The sequence below is a fragment of the Garra rufa genome, chromosome 15 (assembly GCF_049309525.1).
Source record: "Garra rufa chromosome 15, GarRuf1.0, whole genome shotgun sequence".
Taxonomy (NCBI): Eukaryota; Metazoa; Chordata; class Actinopteri; order Cypriniformes; family Cyprinidae; genus Garra; species Garra rufa.
Window position 1 is genome coordinate 20,053,968 of NC_133375.1, and position 18,879 is coordinate 20,072,846.

The following is an 18,879-nucleotide window of genomic DNA, read 5'->3' on the forward strand; positions in this document are numbered from 1 at the left end:
CCTGCCACATTTTGCTTCCCAAGAAAAATGCCAAAAAGAACCACCTGATCTCTTTCACCGACTGCTTCTGTCAGCATAATGCCCACAAAGTCCAACTCAATCCATTTTCGAGCTCACCAAGCACAACACTTATGATCGATCACAACGCCTTTTCACTGTTGTGAACGAGGTGGACTCTGAAACATGAGTGAAAAATAACTGGTTTTACCACAGAAGCAGTCTAAGGAAAGTTTTTACTGTGGGTGTTACCTCAAGAGATTTCCATCAAGATGTCTTTTCCTTGTTGCGAAACAACCTCTGGCAATGTATGAGGCTTATTAAAGTATGATTAATTTCAAAGTACACACATTAAAATACTGTCTTGAGGATTTTCAGAAATATAAGGGGAGTTGCCACAGAGCGTGGCACAGCATGTGCTTGTTTGACAAGCGCACGTGGCTGCAATGCCTGCTGATGTTTACACGAGGGAGGGGAACTAGGTGAGCGTGACTGAGATTTTCGAGGACTAAAATCTGCGGAATCACGCTCTTTGTCCACTCTTTCAGAATAACGGATCTAACGGAGACCTTTTAAACTATCCTGCAAGACTCGAAAGTGCAGTTTTTGAACAGCTTGAGGGCATTAGATAAAGAATTTGAAGAAAGCTCAGAGACAGCATGAAGAACGGCTGCACTTCCCACTGGTGTAAATCATGATCCTGTCACTGAAACGCAACTTTACACTGATCATTTGCAATTTGTTTGTGGCATGCTGAGTTTGCAGCTCTGCGCTCTCACTGTCTGCTTATGTAACATGAGGTTTGACTGAGCTGATGAGCTCTTTTCTGCTTGAAAGGAGAGAAATCTGCTCTTGGCTCTAAAGTCTTCTCTCAGTATATATACTTTTTGTCCAATTGCACTAAGAAAATGTCACTTAAAGAGTTATTTAAAGTCTTATTGACTATTTCACAAGACATTAAAACTGTCTGCAATTGTGGGCTATAATGCAAAGTAGGGAAAGTAAAGACTACAGTATTACAGTTCAAACATTTGGGGTTGGTACACTGCCTTCAAAAGTTAGGGATCAGTAAGTTTTTTAAAGTTTAAAGTCTTTTCTGATCATCAAGGCTGTGTTTATTTGACTAAAAATACAGAAAAAAATTATAATATTGTGAAATATCATTGCCATTTAAAATTGTGGTTTAAACCATCCTTAAAATAGAATTTATTCCTGTTATGCAAAGCTGAATTCTCAGCATCATTCCTCCAGTCTTTAGTGTTACATGATCCTTCAGAAATCATTCTAATATGGTGATTTATTATCAGTGTTGGAAACAGTTGTGATACATTATTTCAGGATTTCGTTGATTAATTAAAAAGTTAAAAAGAACAGCATTTATTTAAAATAGAAACCTTTCGTAACAATATACACTACCATTCCAAGTTTGCAGTCAGTACATTTTTCTTTCTTTGTTTGAAAGTGTTTGAAAATGTATACTTTTATTTAGCAAGGATGTGTTACATTGATGAAAAGTGATAGCAAAGACTTATACTGTTACAAAAGATTTCTATTTTAAATAAATGCTGTTCATTCTAACTTTTTATCAAAGAACCCTGAAAAAAGTATCGCAGGTTCCAAAAAAATATTAAGCAGCACAACTGTTTCCAACATCGATAATAAAGTATTTTTTTTTTAATTGAGATGTATATATCTGAAATCTGAATAAATAAGCTTTCTATTGATGTGTGGTTTGTTAGGATTGGACAATATTTGGCCGAAATACTATTTGGAAATCTGGAATCTGAGGGTGCAAAAAAAATAAATCTAAATATTGAGAAAATTGCCTTTAAAGTTGTCCAAATGAAGTTCTTAGCAATGCATATTACTAATCAAAAATTAAGTTTTCATATATACAGTTGGGAATTTACAAAATATCTTCATGCAACATGATCTTTACTTAACATCCTAATACTTTTGACATAAAAAAGTATTCATTTCTTGTACATCATTAGGACCCCAAACAAAGTCAATCCAAACAGAACATGAGTGTTCAACTTGCTATACCAGTCACTGCATGTTCAACCAAGGAGTGTGAACGATTGCGAAAGTGAAACTGTTAAAAGCCAAAACTACTACTGAGTGCAAGACTGCTTCACACTGACACTTTGCTACAAACAACATCTCTTCTTTGCATTGTGATGACCCACAATTCAAGAGGAAAATCAGACTGAATGGCTACAATACACATACCATTTGCATTGTGCCCATACATTCAAATGCATTACAGCTCACATTCACAACGATGAACTATTCTTTGTTTCCATTCAGGCCAATATAACCACAGATGTTTGATCGTTTAGTTCGAGTGACATCTTCAGTCCCCCTCTTAATTTGTTTCTTGTAATTAGCCTTTCACCCCTCCCCCAACAAAAAGCTTTGCTAAATTCACCATGCTAGATGACCCCTTTAGCTTAATTATCCCTAGGCAAGACAACAACACTAATGTGAACTGATGCATAAACGCTCTGAGTGGACAGAGAGTGAGCGACTAAACTGCCTCAGGCCATTCTTGGCCTCAAACGCTGCAAACCAGACCAGTCGTATCATGACAGCGAGATAAGGAGACGGAGAAACCACATGGAATGCTCACACAAAGAAGAACAATAGTAGAGGGCTAGAAATGCATTTCGAAAAGTGTAAACAAACAAAAAAAATGGATTTGCTTCAACTTAATTAACAACTTATATATACAGATGAGGTCAAAAGTTTTCATACACCTTGCAGAGTCTGCAACATGTTAATTATTTTTACCAAAATAAGAGGGATCATACAAAATACAATTTTTTTTTTATTATTTAGTACTCACCTGAATAAGATATTTCACAAAAAAGATGTTTACATGTAGTCCCCAAGAGAAAATAATAGTTCAATTTATAAAAAATTACATACGCTTGATTCTTAATACTGCTCCACAGCTGTGTTTTTTGTTTGGTGATAGTTGTTCATGAGTCCCTTGTTTGTCCTGAACAGTTAAACTGCCTGCCGTTCTTCAGAAAAATCCTTCAGGTCCCACAAATTCTTTGTTTTTTCTGCAATTTTGTGTATTTGAACCCTTTCCAACAATGCCTGTATGATTTTAAGATCCATCTTTTCACACTGAGGACAACTGAGGGACTCATATGCAACTATTACAGAAGATTCAAACACTCACAGATGCTTCAGAAGTAAAAACGATGAATTAAGAGCCAGGTGTGTAAATTTTTTAACAGAATGAATGTGTAAATTTTTCTTACTTTGCCTAAATATCATATTTTTTCCATTTAGTACTGCCCTTCAGAAGCTACAGAAGATACTTACAAGTTTCCCAGAAGACAAAATAAGTTAAATTTACCCTAATCTTCAAATTTAAAAAGTTTTCACCTGGATCGTGTTTTCTTCTGGAGCATCAGTGAGTGTTTAAACCTTCTGTAATAGTTGCATATGAGTCCCTCAGTTGTCCTTAGTGTGAAAAGATGGATCTCAAAATCATACAGTCATTGTCGGAAAGAGTTCAAATACACAAAAATGTTGAAAAAACAAAAGAATTTGTGGGACCTGAAGGATTTTTTTTAAAGAACAGCGGGCAGCAAAACAAACAAAAAAACAACTGTGGATCATCCCTCTTCCCTTTATTTTGGTAAAATAATTACCATTTTGCAGATTCTGGAAGGTGTATGTAAACTTTTGACCTCAACTATATCATGTGTTTATATAATGACATGGAGGGTATCATAATTGTAGCTACTTGATGTCAAAAAGTTTGAAAACCCATGTGATACTCAATTTCTGACAAAATCACATACACGTTAGATAGGTTGCACTAATGAAGACCTAAAAAGGCAAATAATTGGCATAAAATGTCATTATAATGGATATTCATGCCTTTTCTTAATATTACACTCCCACTATAGGACAGTGAAATCCTATCAATGTCCCACCAAACAAACACTACAGTACATATTGTCTTACCCAGATCTCCATGAAAACTGTTGCCGAAGTTGTTGGAGCTTCCATCAGCAGGCCAGATCTTGCGGACCCCGACAACAGTGGCATCGGAGAGTGCTAGCTGTTGCTTGAGACGCTTTTGGGACTGTGGGGTAGGGGGGCTGCCACTCTCAAAAGACTGCTGGGAGTGCTGGGATGGAGAGCGACTCTTCTCTCTGTACATTCGGTAGGCGGTGGGGCTCGGGGACACGTGGCTGGACTGCCCTGAGGAGAAGTCTTCTTCACTGGACGTCAGATTTTCATTGGAGCTGCAATCCGGCGTGTAGCCGTCCTCAAAACTCCCTGGCGAGTAAGACCGCCTAGGCCAGGTCAAGTGCAGGTCCTCTCCGTCTCCCATAATGCCCCCCACGTAAACAGTCGTATAGGGCTGACAGTCTGACTGGTGCCAGTTCTGCTGAGGTGCTCTTCTTCCATTAAGTCTCACTGAACTTTCCTTGAGGAACCGAGGGTCTAAATCAGGCTCCTCGTACTCATAGTTGTAGCTGCTGTCCACGGCTCTTTCATGAGTCCGTTCAGGTTTACGAATGTCGCCGAAAGCTGTGGATAGATTACCTGGAACAGAATGCAAAGACCTCTTGCGTTCCATCTGCATAGCTTGATTGCCCAGACTACTTATCTTCTCTGAGACGTCTCTATCGTTGACCCGAACAAGACCTTTCTCATGGTGGTACTCCATGTTGACGTAGTAAGGCCTCTCGCTTTTCCCCTCGCCAGATGTTTGAGAATTGGCTCTTCTAATACGTTCGAAGTTTGAGCGAAGTGCAGCGACTCCCAACCCCGTGGTGACCTTCTCCTTTGGTGGAGACTCAGGAACATCATCTGCCTCATGGCGTGCAGGTCCACGTCCAGCAATAGGCCTGAGGGGAGCTTCAACGCTTCTTTTTTTGTATGGAGACATGCCGTCAACTTCTCCATCTCTGTTTTTCTGCCTGTCCAAATCTGAGGTATCACATCCCACCACTTCAACACATGACTCACGACTGTCCTCTGCTCCGGTTGTGTGCTTCAGTTTGCCTGGGAGACACCTGCTTCCATCAGCTTTCTGATGACTGGCATCTGTAGATGCTGGCTTACGCTCACCTTGTGGGACCCTACTGAAGCCCCATCGCTGAGAGTCATGGCTTCTCCGCTCCTTAGCTAGAAGCGTCTGCAGGTAGATCATTCGAAAGCGCTCCTTGTTCACTTCCATCTCCAGACGTCTAATAGAGTTTCGGCATTTCTCCAGCTCCTGCTCAATGTCTCCAACAGAGTTCAAAGACATCTCAGGAGGATCTGAGTCAGGGAACTGAGCTTTCCAGGCTTCCACAAAGCCAACAGGTTCTACCATGATTGCTTACTGCTGGTTTACTTTTTTTAGGGGTGAAAAAAAAAAAAACACATGTTTGAAAGAAATTCACTTGTTTGTAAGAATACACCCAAAGCCATACTGATATACAACTTCAGAACTTGTCCTGTGTACATGCATAACATGATCTCAAAATCTGATAAACACTTACTCAGCTGATCTTGGACAACCGCAAAATGTTCTCCACAAACACAACAAGCAGTGCTGAAACATCCATGTGCACTTCTATTGACATCGGCGTTTCATGCCATTTAAATGGCAAATGATGGCTGAGAATCCCTTGTAAACACAGTTTCGCCTGCAAAATTCACTCCTCCTTCATGTTTCTTAATATCAATGATGTATCCGAAGAAGTTAGTCCTTTTATTCTCTCAAACGTCCGTGTTTCTCAGAGACACGCTGTACTCTTGCAGGGTTACCACTGGCATCGCTGTCCGTCACTCCATATGATCAGAGTATTCTGCTCTCAGTCTCTCTCTTTCGCACTCAGCGCTACTGCAGGAAGAGGTGGGACTAGACGAGTACATGATTAATGACTGCACAGACAATCTCAGTTTAAAGACACAGACTCGGTTATTCAGTAACAAAGAAAAAGAAACGCGCAAAAAATGTTTGCGACGCTTGACTAGCGGGCTTATTTTTCACTCACATACTCTTCACTGTAACCGCCAAAGCTAATTCACAGAGATATTCGCCATAGTCGTATATGATTTATTATCACATATAGTTGTTTTATCACTTTTAGTAGTTAACTAGATATTATTTACCTCATATTTATAACCCTATCAATATTTCAGACAAAAATATCCCTTCTGTAAAATTTTAAAACTTCTATTGTAATACACCTGACAGTATGATTGTAAACTTCTGTGGCATCTGTAATGTGAACTTGTCTCCATCTAGCGTTTCTGTGTGGAACATTAGTTGGACCTTTTGATCATTTGACTGTAGCCGCAAAGATTTTTTCCTCCTGTTGTAAGCTACACTTCTGTACCATATTTATACTTAAAGAGTGCATTGAGGAACCTTAAAGGTACACATTAGTACCTTAAAATTACATATGCCTCAGTGAAAGCCTGAATACATTTTTTCTGAGAGTGAAGACTGAGTAATGGCTATTGAAAATTAAACTTTGCCATCACAGGAATAAATTACATTTTAAAATATATTACATTAGAAAACAGCTATGATAAATAATAATAATAATAATATTTTACAATATAACACTTTTTACTGTACTGATGAAGTAAATGTGGCCTTAGACTTATTACAAAAAAACCTGATCATTAGACATACTTTAGTCAGTAATTACAGTTGAATTCAAAAGTTTACATACACCTTGCAGAATCTGCTAAATATTAATTAGGCCTATTTTACCAAAATAAGAGGGATCATACAAAATAATGTTATTTTTTATTCAACTCTAAATGAATGATATTTCACATAAAAGATGTTTACTTAAAGTCCACAAGAGAAAGTAGTTATAGTTATAAAAAATGACATTGTTCAAAAGTTTACTTGATTAATATTACTGTGTTGCTACCTGAATGATCCACAGCTGTTTTTTTTTTTTTTTTTTAGTGATAGTTGTTAATTTCTGTGAAAATTAACCCTTTCCAACAATGACTGTATGATTTTGAGATCCATCTTTTCAAACTTGTGGACAACTGAGGGACTCATATGCAACTATTACACAAGGTTCAAATGCTCACTGATGATTCAGAAGGAAAAACAATGCATTAAGAGCCGGGAGTGAAAACTTTTTGAATGTGATCAGTCTTTAACTTATTTTGTCTTCTGGAAAACATGTAGGGCTCTTAATGTATCTGGTTCCTTCTAGAGCATCAGTGAGTGTTTGAACCTACTGTAATAGTTGTATATCAGTTGTCCTCAATGTGAAAAGATGGATCTCAAAATCATACAGTCATTGTTGAAAAGGGTTCAAATACTCAAAAATGCTTAAAAACCTATGCATTTGTGTGACGTGAAGGAAGTTTCTGAAGAACAGCAGTTTAACTGTTCAGGACAAACAAGGGACTCATGAACAACTATCATCAAACAAAAAAACATAGCTGTGTATCATTCAGGTAACAACACAGTATTAGGAATCAAGTGTATTTAAACTTTTAAACAGGGTCGTTTTTATAAATTCAACTAATATTGTCTCGTGTGGACTATATGTAAACATATTTTTTGTGAAATATCTTATTCAGGTCAGTACTAAATAAAAAACAACATGCATTTTGTATGATCCCTCTTGTTCTGGTAAAATAAATAACATTTTGCAGATTCTGCAAGGTATATGTAAACTTTTGACATTCTCTGAAATGAAATGACAGAAGATGGACATGTAAAACATATGAGTCTTTCATCTCACTGATTGTATGACAACAGCAAGAAGCCAGGACACACAAAAGATAAAGTTTATTTATGCATTTTTTAGGATACAAAATTAAAATACAGCTATGGCCTTTGTATTTCTTTAGTTTCATTCTTATGTCCATCAAAGTAGTATTTAAAAGGGAGCATATGATTTCACCTTGGAGTCATAATTTGCAGTTTATAAGGGACTTTTAAGAACAGCAGAATTTTGGAAAATCCTTGCAGATATCTTAAACACTGGCTCAAAGAAATGTATTGTAAATGTCAGAAGTGTTATATAAGAATAATAGTATAAATAATCTTAAACTTAGAGGCATGTTTCTAATCAAACAATGGAATGCACATAATCCATCTGACATTAAACAAACTGACTCATGCAGGATTTGAAAATAAAAGTAATTACGAAGCATTATTTAAGCTGACCAACTGCTAGCCAAAAGTGAAAACTTTCCTTTAAAACTTATTTCATACCTTGATTCACAAAGTTTCATTTTCAGAAAGTGATCAGAACATTCTAAATCAAAACCAGTGTTAGCGATTACAAGACTGTATGTAGGAATTGTAACACAGCCGTTTTTCAAGACAATCCTTATGATTATTATTGTAGTGGTTCATTCTTGGACATAAGCTCAGCTGTAGCTGTTGCACAGAATATGATGTGTTTCTAATGTGAATTCCTCAGAAAGAAGTAAATATTGAACAGCATTGCTCCCTCTTTTCATTGACTGTTTTGAATACATTTCTTTGAAACAGCTACATTGTAAACAAAAGCACACAGTTACTAAATTCACAAGGTTTAGGGTTTAGACCCCATGCAACAAAGTGGTCTACATATGTTTTCTAACCTCATTCTCATTGAATTAAACACAGTAAAGGAGCCTTTGAGTGAACATGAAGAAAACACTTTGCTCCCTTTGGATTTTCTAGTGGTTTACATGAGTTTATACATGTGCAAAAGAAAAGAAAACCATACAGGGGCCCTTGTAAAGACAAATGAAGAAGAAAGACTGAGAGAGGAAGTGAGCAAAATGAGGAGAGAAATGATAAAAGAGCAGCAAAATGAATAGTTGGCACATTTTGTGTGGTGCTGAGAGTGAAAGGCACAAAAAAAGGATCAGATGAGTGAGGAAAGTGATTTTGGCCCCTGATTTATGGTGTTGGATTGGTCTTAGGTGATCACGTTGGGGCCTCTGCGTCCAGTTCTTTCATGGATATTGGATAGTTTCATAGCAATGGCAATGAGAGGACCCAGGACAACCTACAATGGTCAAAAGACAGAGTGAAGAATTGCATATTAATCAGACTGGCAGTATCATGAGGCAAATTTAATATAATGGCAAACTGCATTAAAGGGATAGTTCATCCAAAAATGAACATTTCTCCATAATTTACTCACCCTCGAGCCATCCTAGGTGTATATGACTTTCTTATTTCAGATGAATACAACTGGAGTTGTATTAACAAATGTCCTGGAATTTCCAAGTTTTAGAATAGGTGTTGAAATTTTGAAGTTCAATAAAGTGCATCCATCCATTATGAAAAGTACTCCACACGAATAAAATATGGATATTTGTCTTATAAAAATGCATCACTTCACTTCAGAAGATATTTATTAACTCCCCAGAACTGTGTGGAACACTTTTTTATGATGGATGGATGTACTTTATTGGACTTCAAAATCTCAACAGCCATTCACTGCCATTATAAAGCTTGTAAGAGCCAGGACATTTTTAATATAACTCTGATTGTATTAATCTGAAAAAAAAGAAAGTCAAATAAACCTAGGAAGACTTGAGGGTGAGAAAATTGTGGGGTAATTTAATTTTTATTTTTGGGTGAACTATCCCTTTAAAGGAGTATTCTGGGTTTAGCTGAATTAACATTTGTGGCATAATTTTTACTTGTACCTCTTTTTTTTTAATAAATATATTTTACAATATATAGCTTTTACACTAGTGTTGATGTGATCCTGCCAATCAATGTTATTATTAGAATGGAAAAGCTAAAGTGAAGTGTTCACCTGAGTCTCTCTACTGTGTCTCTCTGGGTCTCTCTCGAAGCTTTCGGCATAGATGCGGACAGTGGCCCCGGTTCCAGCACTAGAACCACTGAGCCGGAAAATGATTCGGGATGAATCTGTAAAGATGATCCTTAGGCCCTGCAAGAAAAATCAAGAAAAACAGAAGTACAGTTAATTTCAATGACAACAGTTCTGTTTGATCACTGAGTTGAACTTACCACCTTCAGCTACCAGCCCAAAACAGTAAAGGGATAGTTCACCCACAAATGAAAATTCTGTCATAAATTACTCATCCTCATGTTGTTCCAAATCTGTGAGACCTTCTTTCATCTTTGGAATACAAATTAAGATATTTTTGATGAAATCCAAGAGCTTTCTGACCCTGCATAGACAGCAATACAACTGACATGTTCAAGACACAGAAAGGTAGTAAGGACATGGTTAAAATAGTCCATTTGACATCAGTTCAACTGTAATTTTATGAAGCTACGAGAAAACTTTTCATGAGAAAATATAAAAAAATAACGACTTTATTTAAATATTTCTTCTCTTCCATGCTAGTATTCGCGCAGGGGCAAAAAGCACTCACATTTCATCAAAAATATCTTAATTTGTGTTCTGAAGATGAACGAAGGTCTTACTGGTTTGGAACGAGATAAGGGTGAGTAATTAATGACAGAATTTTCATTTTTGGGTCAACTAACCTTTTAACTAGTATGCTATACCACAATATGTGAATCACACACACACAAAAAAGTCAAACACTTAATGTGGTGTATTCAGAATGTAAGAAGATACTTGGATTTCCCTTGTAATTCATAAAACTATCCACTAGATGTCAGAAAAAACTCTACTCTGAGCAGCCAGATTCTATCATCAGTCAGGGAGTGACAGTTAATATTAAATTTAGATCAAATTTAGATTAGGTTACTTCATATTAGCTCAAATGTGTATTTAAATAAAGTTTGGCATGTACCACAAAGTTTCTCCCTTGACCATATTTAAAAAGGAGGAGAAAATATCTTCTCATATCTTATGTTGTTGACATCAAAGGCTGTTCATCCAATCAAACTCAACAGTATTTGGAACAAATTCATCTGGCATTTGAAAGCAGCTGCCCAAATTAGGTAGATAGAACAGACATGCACTCATCCTCAAAACTGCTTTTAGAATTCAGGATCAACATAGTTTGTGCTGATCAAAGTGCATTTTAAGCAGTGAATTATTGGAGTTATATAACTATTTACAAATATTTGTCCATTTACAATACATTTACATCAATGGTAAATTCCACTATTTACAACTAGGTCATGTTAATCATTTTGCATATTGATAGGGCCAATATAATTACACTATTCAAGGAATAGTTGACCTAAAGAAGAAAAGTTACTCAGCCTCATGCCATTCCAAACCCGTAAGTCCTTCATTTATCTTCAGAACACAAATTAAGATATTTTTTGATAAAATCCAAGAGCTTTCTGACCCTGCATAGGCAGCAATGCAACTGGCATATTCAAGGCCTAGAAAGATAGTAAGGACATCAATAAAATAGTCCATGTGACTATCAGTGTTTCATCAGTCATTTTTTGAAGCAACGAGAATAATTTTAGTGCGCAAAACAAACAAAACTACTTCTTTCAACAATTTCTTCTCTTCCGTGTCTTTTTTTTTATCTGAAAAAAGGCAGCACATCCAGGTTCTATGTCAGAATGCTGGCTCCTGCGTCAACACCACCACAAAAATGCTTCATTATACTGTTGTCAACATGCGTCAAAGATTGACATGGAAGAAAAGAAATTGTTGAATAAAGACGCTAATTTTTGTTTTCTTCACACATAAAAAGTATTCTTGTAGCTTCGTAACATTAAGTAAACAGTTGTACCACTGTTTATTTTACTGATGGACTATTTTAATGATGTCCTTACTACCTTTCTGGACCTTGAACATGTCAGTTGCATTGCTGTCTATACAGGGTCAGAAAGCTCTCGGATTTCATCCAAAATATCTTGTGTTGGGAAGATGAACGAAGGTCTTACAGGTTTGGAACAACATGACGGAGATTAATTAATGACAGGATTTTCAATTTGGCGTGAACTATTCCTTTCACTATTAAAGGTCCACTGAAGTGATTTGAAACACGTAGCGTTTTTCTATGTGTTGACATAATTTCAGCTGAAACAGGAAGACAGGGTGGGACATATCCAGCAGTCCCGCCCCCTTTTTTAACTAGCCAATAGCGCTTTGTTTATATCACAGTTTAGGCCAGAGCTGTTAATCTGAGTAAAGCCGCATTTGACAGCATATGACAGCCACATTCTCATCCATGTAGCATATGAAATAGCATTCTATGTAGAATTCAAATGTGTCCAATAAGTTTTGTGCTGCGGCAGTTCGTGTGACACAAAGCGAAACCAGACTTCTTTTGCCCCAATGGAAAGCATATTTACACTGTCTGAATCATTCCCTATCCCCTATAAAGTGCACTACGTGCCATTCACCATACAAAAAATACTAATTCTGTGAACAAGTGACCAATTTTAGTGGCAGCTTCAGCGTCTATTTATAGTGTAGGGGGCGGGGCGCTTCGGATTCTAGAGAGCATTTGATTGGATAGAAAGTTTGATGAGAAACTGAAGTGCAGGGTGATGTCGTCAAAATCATTGATCCATATTGGCGGAAGTGAGAGACTGTAAATTTGCTTATATCTTCTAAATGCAAAATTTGTCATTGTTTTGGAACACAGCTTACAGATAACCTTAAGGCTAACATATTCATATTAAAAGCCAAAAAACGTCAATTTAGATTTCATGGGGACTTCAAAAATTACTGCATTTTAGTTCAAATTTTAAGAATATCTAATATTGATGTCGAATTTAAAATCTTGGCCCTGAATCAAAACCAGAACCACTGTTATAGATGTAATATTTGTGTTGGTGTGTGTCTGCGTGTGTCATGGTCTCCGACAGCTGAGTGTCTCTTCGGTGGCCCCCTGCAGACACGCACAGAGGACTAGGACAGCTGACACAATCCGGCACTGGGAGGAATCTGTTGTAATAATACACAGTCAGCTGTGGAGACGCCGGCCGGATGACTGAAGTGACTGTCGCGGTCGGTGGGAGATCACTGACTGAACGACAGGCCGTGACCCCATGTCACCAGTGTCAAACCACACCAAATCATGAGGCTCATAAAAAGAGAACTGTACAAAGTCTCTTATGCTCACAAGTACTGCATATATTTGTTTAAAAAAATGTAAATAATATTCCTGTATTGTATAGAAATGCTTTCTATCTGAATATATCCTAAAATATACTCTATTCCTGTGATGGCAATAATGAATTTTCAGCATCATTAATCCAGTCTTCAGTAACACATGATCAGTGTTGGGCACATTAAAAAAGTCATCATAGTTGACTATAGTTAACTGAGTTACATCATTATAAAAGTAACTATCACCAGGGAAAGTAACTTTTGTGTTACTTTTTAAAAAAATGTTCAAATATGTGACCCTGGACCACAAAACCAGTCTTAAGTCGCTGGGGTATGTTTGTTGCAATAGCCAAAAATACATTGCATGGGTCAAAATTATTGATTTTTCTTTTATGCCAAAAATCATTAGGAAATTAAGTAAAGATCATGTTCCATGAAGATTTTTTGTAAAATTCATACTGTAAACCTATCAAAATGTAATTTTTGATTAGTAATATGCATTGCTAAGAACCTAATTTGGACAACTTTAAAGGTGATTTTCTCAGGATTTGGATTTTTTTGCACCCTCAGATTCCAGATATTCAAATAGATGTATCTTGGCCAAATATTGTCCTATCCTAACAAACCATACATCAATAGAAAGCTTATTTACCGAGCTTTCATATTCTATATACATCTCAGTTTTGTAAAAGTTAACCTTATGACTGGTTTTGTGGTCCAGGGTCACATATGTCAAATAACTTTGATGCCCCCAATATTAAAAAAGCTAAATAAATGAAACATTGTACACTAATCTACACTATTTTAATGTTGCTGTGGGACAATGTGAGAGTCACCTTCCAGGGGCTAAACATCACGTTATTGGGGTCGCTTTAACCTGCGGACATGAAAAACATCCCGCGGCAACACAGTTTTTTCTTGATGACCACGAAAAGAATGAAAATACTCCATCATTTTCAAACTGCAAAGTGTCTACTTTTATTTGTGTATAGTCATAATAACAAGAAAACTGTGCTTTTGTAAAATAAATAAAAAAACAGGATATGCTCTTTGCCGTCTCAGTCTCATCACCTCAAAAACATAAATAAAACAACCTGAATTACCTCACAAGCTGAAATGAAGCTTGAAATGTCTACTTTTAAATGGAGTAAGTCACGTCGAAAACAAATATTCTCTGATAAAGTAATCTGTATGATACCAACAGGAGCTCCAGTTTTTCTCGTCTAAACTCATCTGAATCATGCCCTTGAGCGGCTCCGCTTTTTAAATTTTAAACATCCACGTGAGATGCACGGACATGTAGGTAAACGCCCACATCCCCTCCATAAACAAACGTGAACATCCATCAAGTTCATCTTGACTACTTTTAGTTTCTGGAAGAAGACGCGCTGAGAGGAATAAGCCAGAATTTACCTCAGAAGAAGAATGCAACACGAAAATTATAGTAAGGTCGCATTTTATTATTAGTATTGGTACCGGAGTTGTAATTTGTTTAATTACTCGTTACAGAAAAAAGTAATGCCGTTAGTAACGCCGTTTATTGCTGTTATTCCCATCACTGCACATGATCCTTCAGAAATCATTCTAATATGCTGATTTGACACCAAAACTTTTGAATGGTAATGTATACCAACGATTGCCATTCTGAGATGAGAAGTAGACGAGGTGTCGAAACGCAAAGGGTAAAGTGTCAATCTAATGTCAAGGGGTCAAGGTTTGGCTGGTTAGCATCCAGTGACCCCCTGCTGTTTGATCCCATAACTACATCAATTCATCTTCAGAGATTGTTCTGGAGAGGGAGAAGGTGGTTTCCACAAATTCCTGGTCAGAACAGAATGAGTCAGCTGGGTAAACTACGCAAGTGTTTATGTGTGTGTGTGACACAGAACACTAAAGGGCTCTGCATCTTGGTACAGCAAATCCAGGCCAGATAAAGATAAAGCATCTACTGAAACATCCTTCTCCCGTTACTATCAAGCACATGTGCGTCTCTGTGCTGTAGCACATCCTCCAAAAAAGGAGTGAGCGAGAGAGCAGCTGAATGAAAATTTTAACAGAGTCTCGGCACGTGCGTGTTGTTCATTTCGGCCATGCCGTATATACCGTACGCACATAAGCAGCAACGTGTGAATGTAGATGCCCAAACATGGAAACCCACTTGAGTCCATGTCCACTGGGTGGTCCGTGTGCACAACAGGACGCGTGTTGTACTAAATAGCGTATAATTGCTGAGCATAAAACTTTAATACTCAACAAAACCCTGGCAGCTCTTTATACGAGCGACTAAGCTGCAAAATCTCTGACATGTCCCCATTATCTCTGATTAATAAGGTGCACTGGGGACCAATGCGCACATTTGTTTTTATCTCCAAATCACAAGTATTTACAATGGTTCATTTCAAATTAATTAAATACACATGCTGTAAAGATTCATGTTCTATTGTTCAGCCAGTTGAAAGCATGATCACGTTTGAAGTTTGGCTCTCGTCACCATAATATAAGATACTATCGTGCTCATTTCCCTTCGTTTTTTTATCTAGATGACCTTTGCCACCATCAAACGTGACCCTTACAAGTTTATTTTTTAAAAACAGTAATACATTACTGACACTGTTAAGTATAAAATATATAATAAAAAACTAAAATATTAAGCAGCACAACTGTTTTCCACATTCATAAGAAGAAGAAATTATTTTTGAGCACCAAATCAGAATATTAGAATGATTTCTGAAGGATCATGTGACACTGATGACTGAAGTGAAGATGCTGAAAATTCAGCTTTGTCATCACAGAAATAAATAATACTCTAATATACAGTTAAGAAGGTTCAAATGCTCACAGATGTTCCAGAAGGAAAAATTATGCATTAAGAGCCAGGGGCTGAAAACTTTTTTTGAATTTGAAGATCAGGATAAATTGTACTTATTTTGTCTTCTAGGAAACAGTAAGTATCTTCTTTAGCTTCTGAAGGGCAGTACTAAATGAAAAAAAAAAAAAAAATAGGAAAAATAAGAAAAATGTACACATTCTGTTCAAAAGTTTTCACCCCTGGCATTAATGCATGCTTTTTCCTTCTGGGGCATCAGTGAGCGTTTGAACCTTCTGTAATAGTTGCATATGAGTCCCTCACTTGTCCTCAATGTGAAAAGATGGATCTCAAAATTATACAGTCATTGTTGGAAAGGCTTCAAATACACAAAAATACTGAAAAACCCCCAAAAATCTATGGGAACTGAAGGATTTTTCTGAATAACAAGAGGCAGTTTAACTGTTCAGAACAAATAAGGGACTCAATGAACAACTATCACTAAACAAAAAAAAACACAGGTGTGGATTATTCAGGTATCAACACAGTTTTAAGAATCAAGCGTATGTAAACTTTTGAACAGGGTCATTTTTATAAATTAAACTATTATTTTCTCTTGTGGACTGTAATTGTCTCTTATGTGAAATATTTTATTCAGGTCATTACTGAATAAAAAATAACATGCATTTCGTATAATCCCTCTTATTCTGGTAAAATAATTCAAATTTTGCAGATTCTGCAAGGTGCATGTAAACTTTTGACCTCAACTACATTCAATTTGAAAACAACTCTTGAATTGTAGTAATGTTTTACAATATTGCTGTTTTCACTGTATTTCTGGTGCATTTTTACTGTATTTTACTGTTTTTTTTTTGTTTTTTTTCATAAGAGACTACTTATTAAAAACATTAATAAAATCGTACCAACGCTTGCTGAAATCAGCAGAAAACGTTAAAATTGCAATGTATACATATTTAGCAACAGGACTTGGTTTTGACACAAATTAAACAATTCAATTCCATTTCCAATTTAAGTCAGTTCAATATTGATTATTCTGGATATATATCAGGTATAGTACATGCCAAATTTTCTCAAGGAAAAAAATCTCTCAACTAATGCTGTAAAATATATGAGTCAGTTGGTTAAAATGACTGATTTACATACAAACACTTAAATTATACTCAGTTAAGTTTTTAAAATAAAGTTACAATTACATAATATTATTTCTACTCCAATTTTTTTTTTTCCAATTATAATGAATATGTTATATGGCGCATATATTTACCAAAATGCTCCTCTCTAGAGTTTATTTTTGTGGCTGACCAATGAGCCGAACATGTTATTTTCTGAGGTGACGTGACATTGTTTACAAACTGTTATATTGACATTTTCCATGGCTGAAACACTGATTGAGCAATTACATAAGACAGGACATGATTTCAGTAAGTTGTACTCTTTCTTTTAACATACCATCGGATGTTTTTTCATGTTTTTTGTAATTTTAAAGCAGAGGAAATAATCAGTTCACGTGCGCTTCACGTTGCTGCTACAGCGATCTGTCACTTTACACTAAACTGCATCAAAATGGTAGCCTGGAAAAATCCAGACCCTAATCTATTAAGATTAAGGGTCTGGGATCGAGCAATGAAAACTGCCTAACTCGAGGGGCGGCACCAAGCATGCATTTGAAACTCTCACTGCACACAATTGGATAACGCCACGACCAATCACAACAATACACGCTTAGCTACCAGCAGAGCTAAATGATGTTTCATTAACAAAGTTCGGGAGAAGCGCGTCAGATACTTAGCGTAAACATCACAAGAGGAGCCCACTCAAGTCAATCAGCGCCATAGGTTTAAATACAGCTGACTCACCTCAATTCACTCGATGGTTTATCAGTAAACCTCCACCACCCCATCTCTTCACTCCGAGTTCTCACTACTCCTATTGGGGGGTACTCTGGGTTCGGGCCACTCCCGAGCTCGGAGCCCTTCACCGGACAGAACGGCAAACATGCACTACTATTCTCCGGCTAATTATATGTAAGCGTGAACTGACAGATTAAACTCTTGCCGTATCCAGTCGGCAAAACAGCATAAACGTCCTTCTTGCAAAGGAACGATTCGAGTTTTCGGTTTTCTGTTCCTCTTTTATATGAAAAGCCAAGTTTAACTCGTTCATTGTAGCGGCCAAAGCCGTTTCAAACAACTGGTGTTCATCTGTAGCGACAGCGATCTTTCAAAGTTTACTACATGATTCGGACGTCGCAGCGCTGTCATCATCAGTTTAGCTCGCCTCTGTCCCGCCTACATCAGATACACCGATTTGATTGGTTCCCAGAACTGCTTACGTAATGCAGTAACCTGCATCATTGCTCGATGCCAGAGTGTCTTGCAGAGACAATTCAAATTGTGCTCTCGCGAGACCTCGGGATTTCCAGGGTATCAAAATGGCATTTATTGTTTGAATACTACAATAAAATGGACAGAATTTGAAACCTAAGACTTTGTTTCATTGCAAAAGTAACAAAGCACAAAGCTTATTGCGATTTGTTGGATGGGAGGTGTGCAATAATGTTCCATTCATTAACTGAAAACAGACTAGACTAATCGATTCTTGGGATTTTACAAATCAATATTGTTTTGGAAAAATGAATTTTTACCCAGCCCTTTTTAGCAGCATAAAACAAAGAAGAAGCTTAATGCATATGAATGGACATAAATAAAGCACAAAATCTAGTGTGACTGCAATTTGACAGGCCATCTCTAGATGTTCTTTCAAAGCAACTAACCTGTTTCCTGGACACACTGCCGTCCACCGGGTCAATGTACTCAAAATTATCCGCCTTTTCCACACTGTAGACGTTATTACCCACAGAAAACTTCTGAGTGGTAAAAGCTTTATCAGTGATGACAGCTTCCAGATCTCTCATGAGGTAATACGCTGCCTTGCCGTCCACTCCTTCATAGTCAAACCTGTCAGATACGAAATAAAATACAAGCAACACTATAGTAGCAGGTCAATGTAAAAGACTACCAACATAACCTAATAGCACCTACAGTAATAAATAACAGTTACATGACCATCTGG

The 18,879-nt window shown here is 36.9% G+C and overlaps 2 protein-coding genes across 3 annotated transcripts in view; both read right to left on the reverse strand.

Annotated features, from left to right (window-relative positions):
- LOC141286699 (breakpoint cluster region protein) overlaps positions 1-5,803 on the reverse strand; it is a 65,781-nt gene extending 59,978 nt beyond the window's left edge. For both annotated transcript variants that reach the window (XM_073818780.1, XM_073818779.1), the window contains exons 1-2: positions 5,520-5,803; positions 3,988-5,370 (exon numbers count right to left, since the gene is read on the reverse strand). In XM_073818780.1, coding sequence (XP_073674881.1) covers positions 3,988-5,350 — 1,363 coding nt within the window. In that variant the 5' untranslated portion in view covers positions 5,351-5,370; positions 5,520-5,803. The remainder of the gene's footprint in view (positions 1-3,987; positions 5,371-5,519) is intronic.
- A 1,966-nt stretch (positions 5,804-7,769) lies between these two features.
- pgm5 (phosphoglucomutase 5) overlaps positions 7,770-18,879 on the reverse strand; it is a 43,703-nt gene continuing 32,593 nt past the window's right edge. Inside the window, exons 9-11 of the mRNA XM_073819084.1 lie at positions 18,581-18,764; positions 9,771-9,908; positions 7,770-9,008 (exon numbers count right to left, since the gene is read on the reverse strand). Coding sequence (XP_073675185.1) covers positions 8,919-9,008; positions 9,771-9,908; positions 18,581-18,764 — 412 coding nt within the window. The 3' untranslated portion in view covers positions 7,770-8,918. The remainder of the gene's footprint in view (positions 9,009-9,770; positions 9,909-18,580; positions 18,765-18,879) is intronic.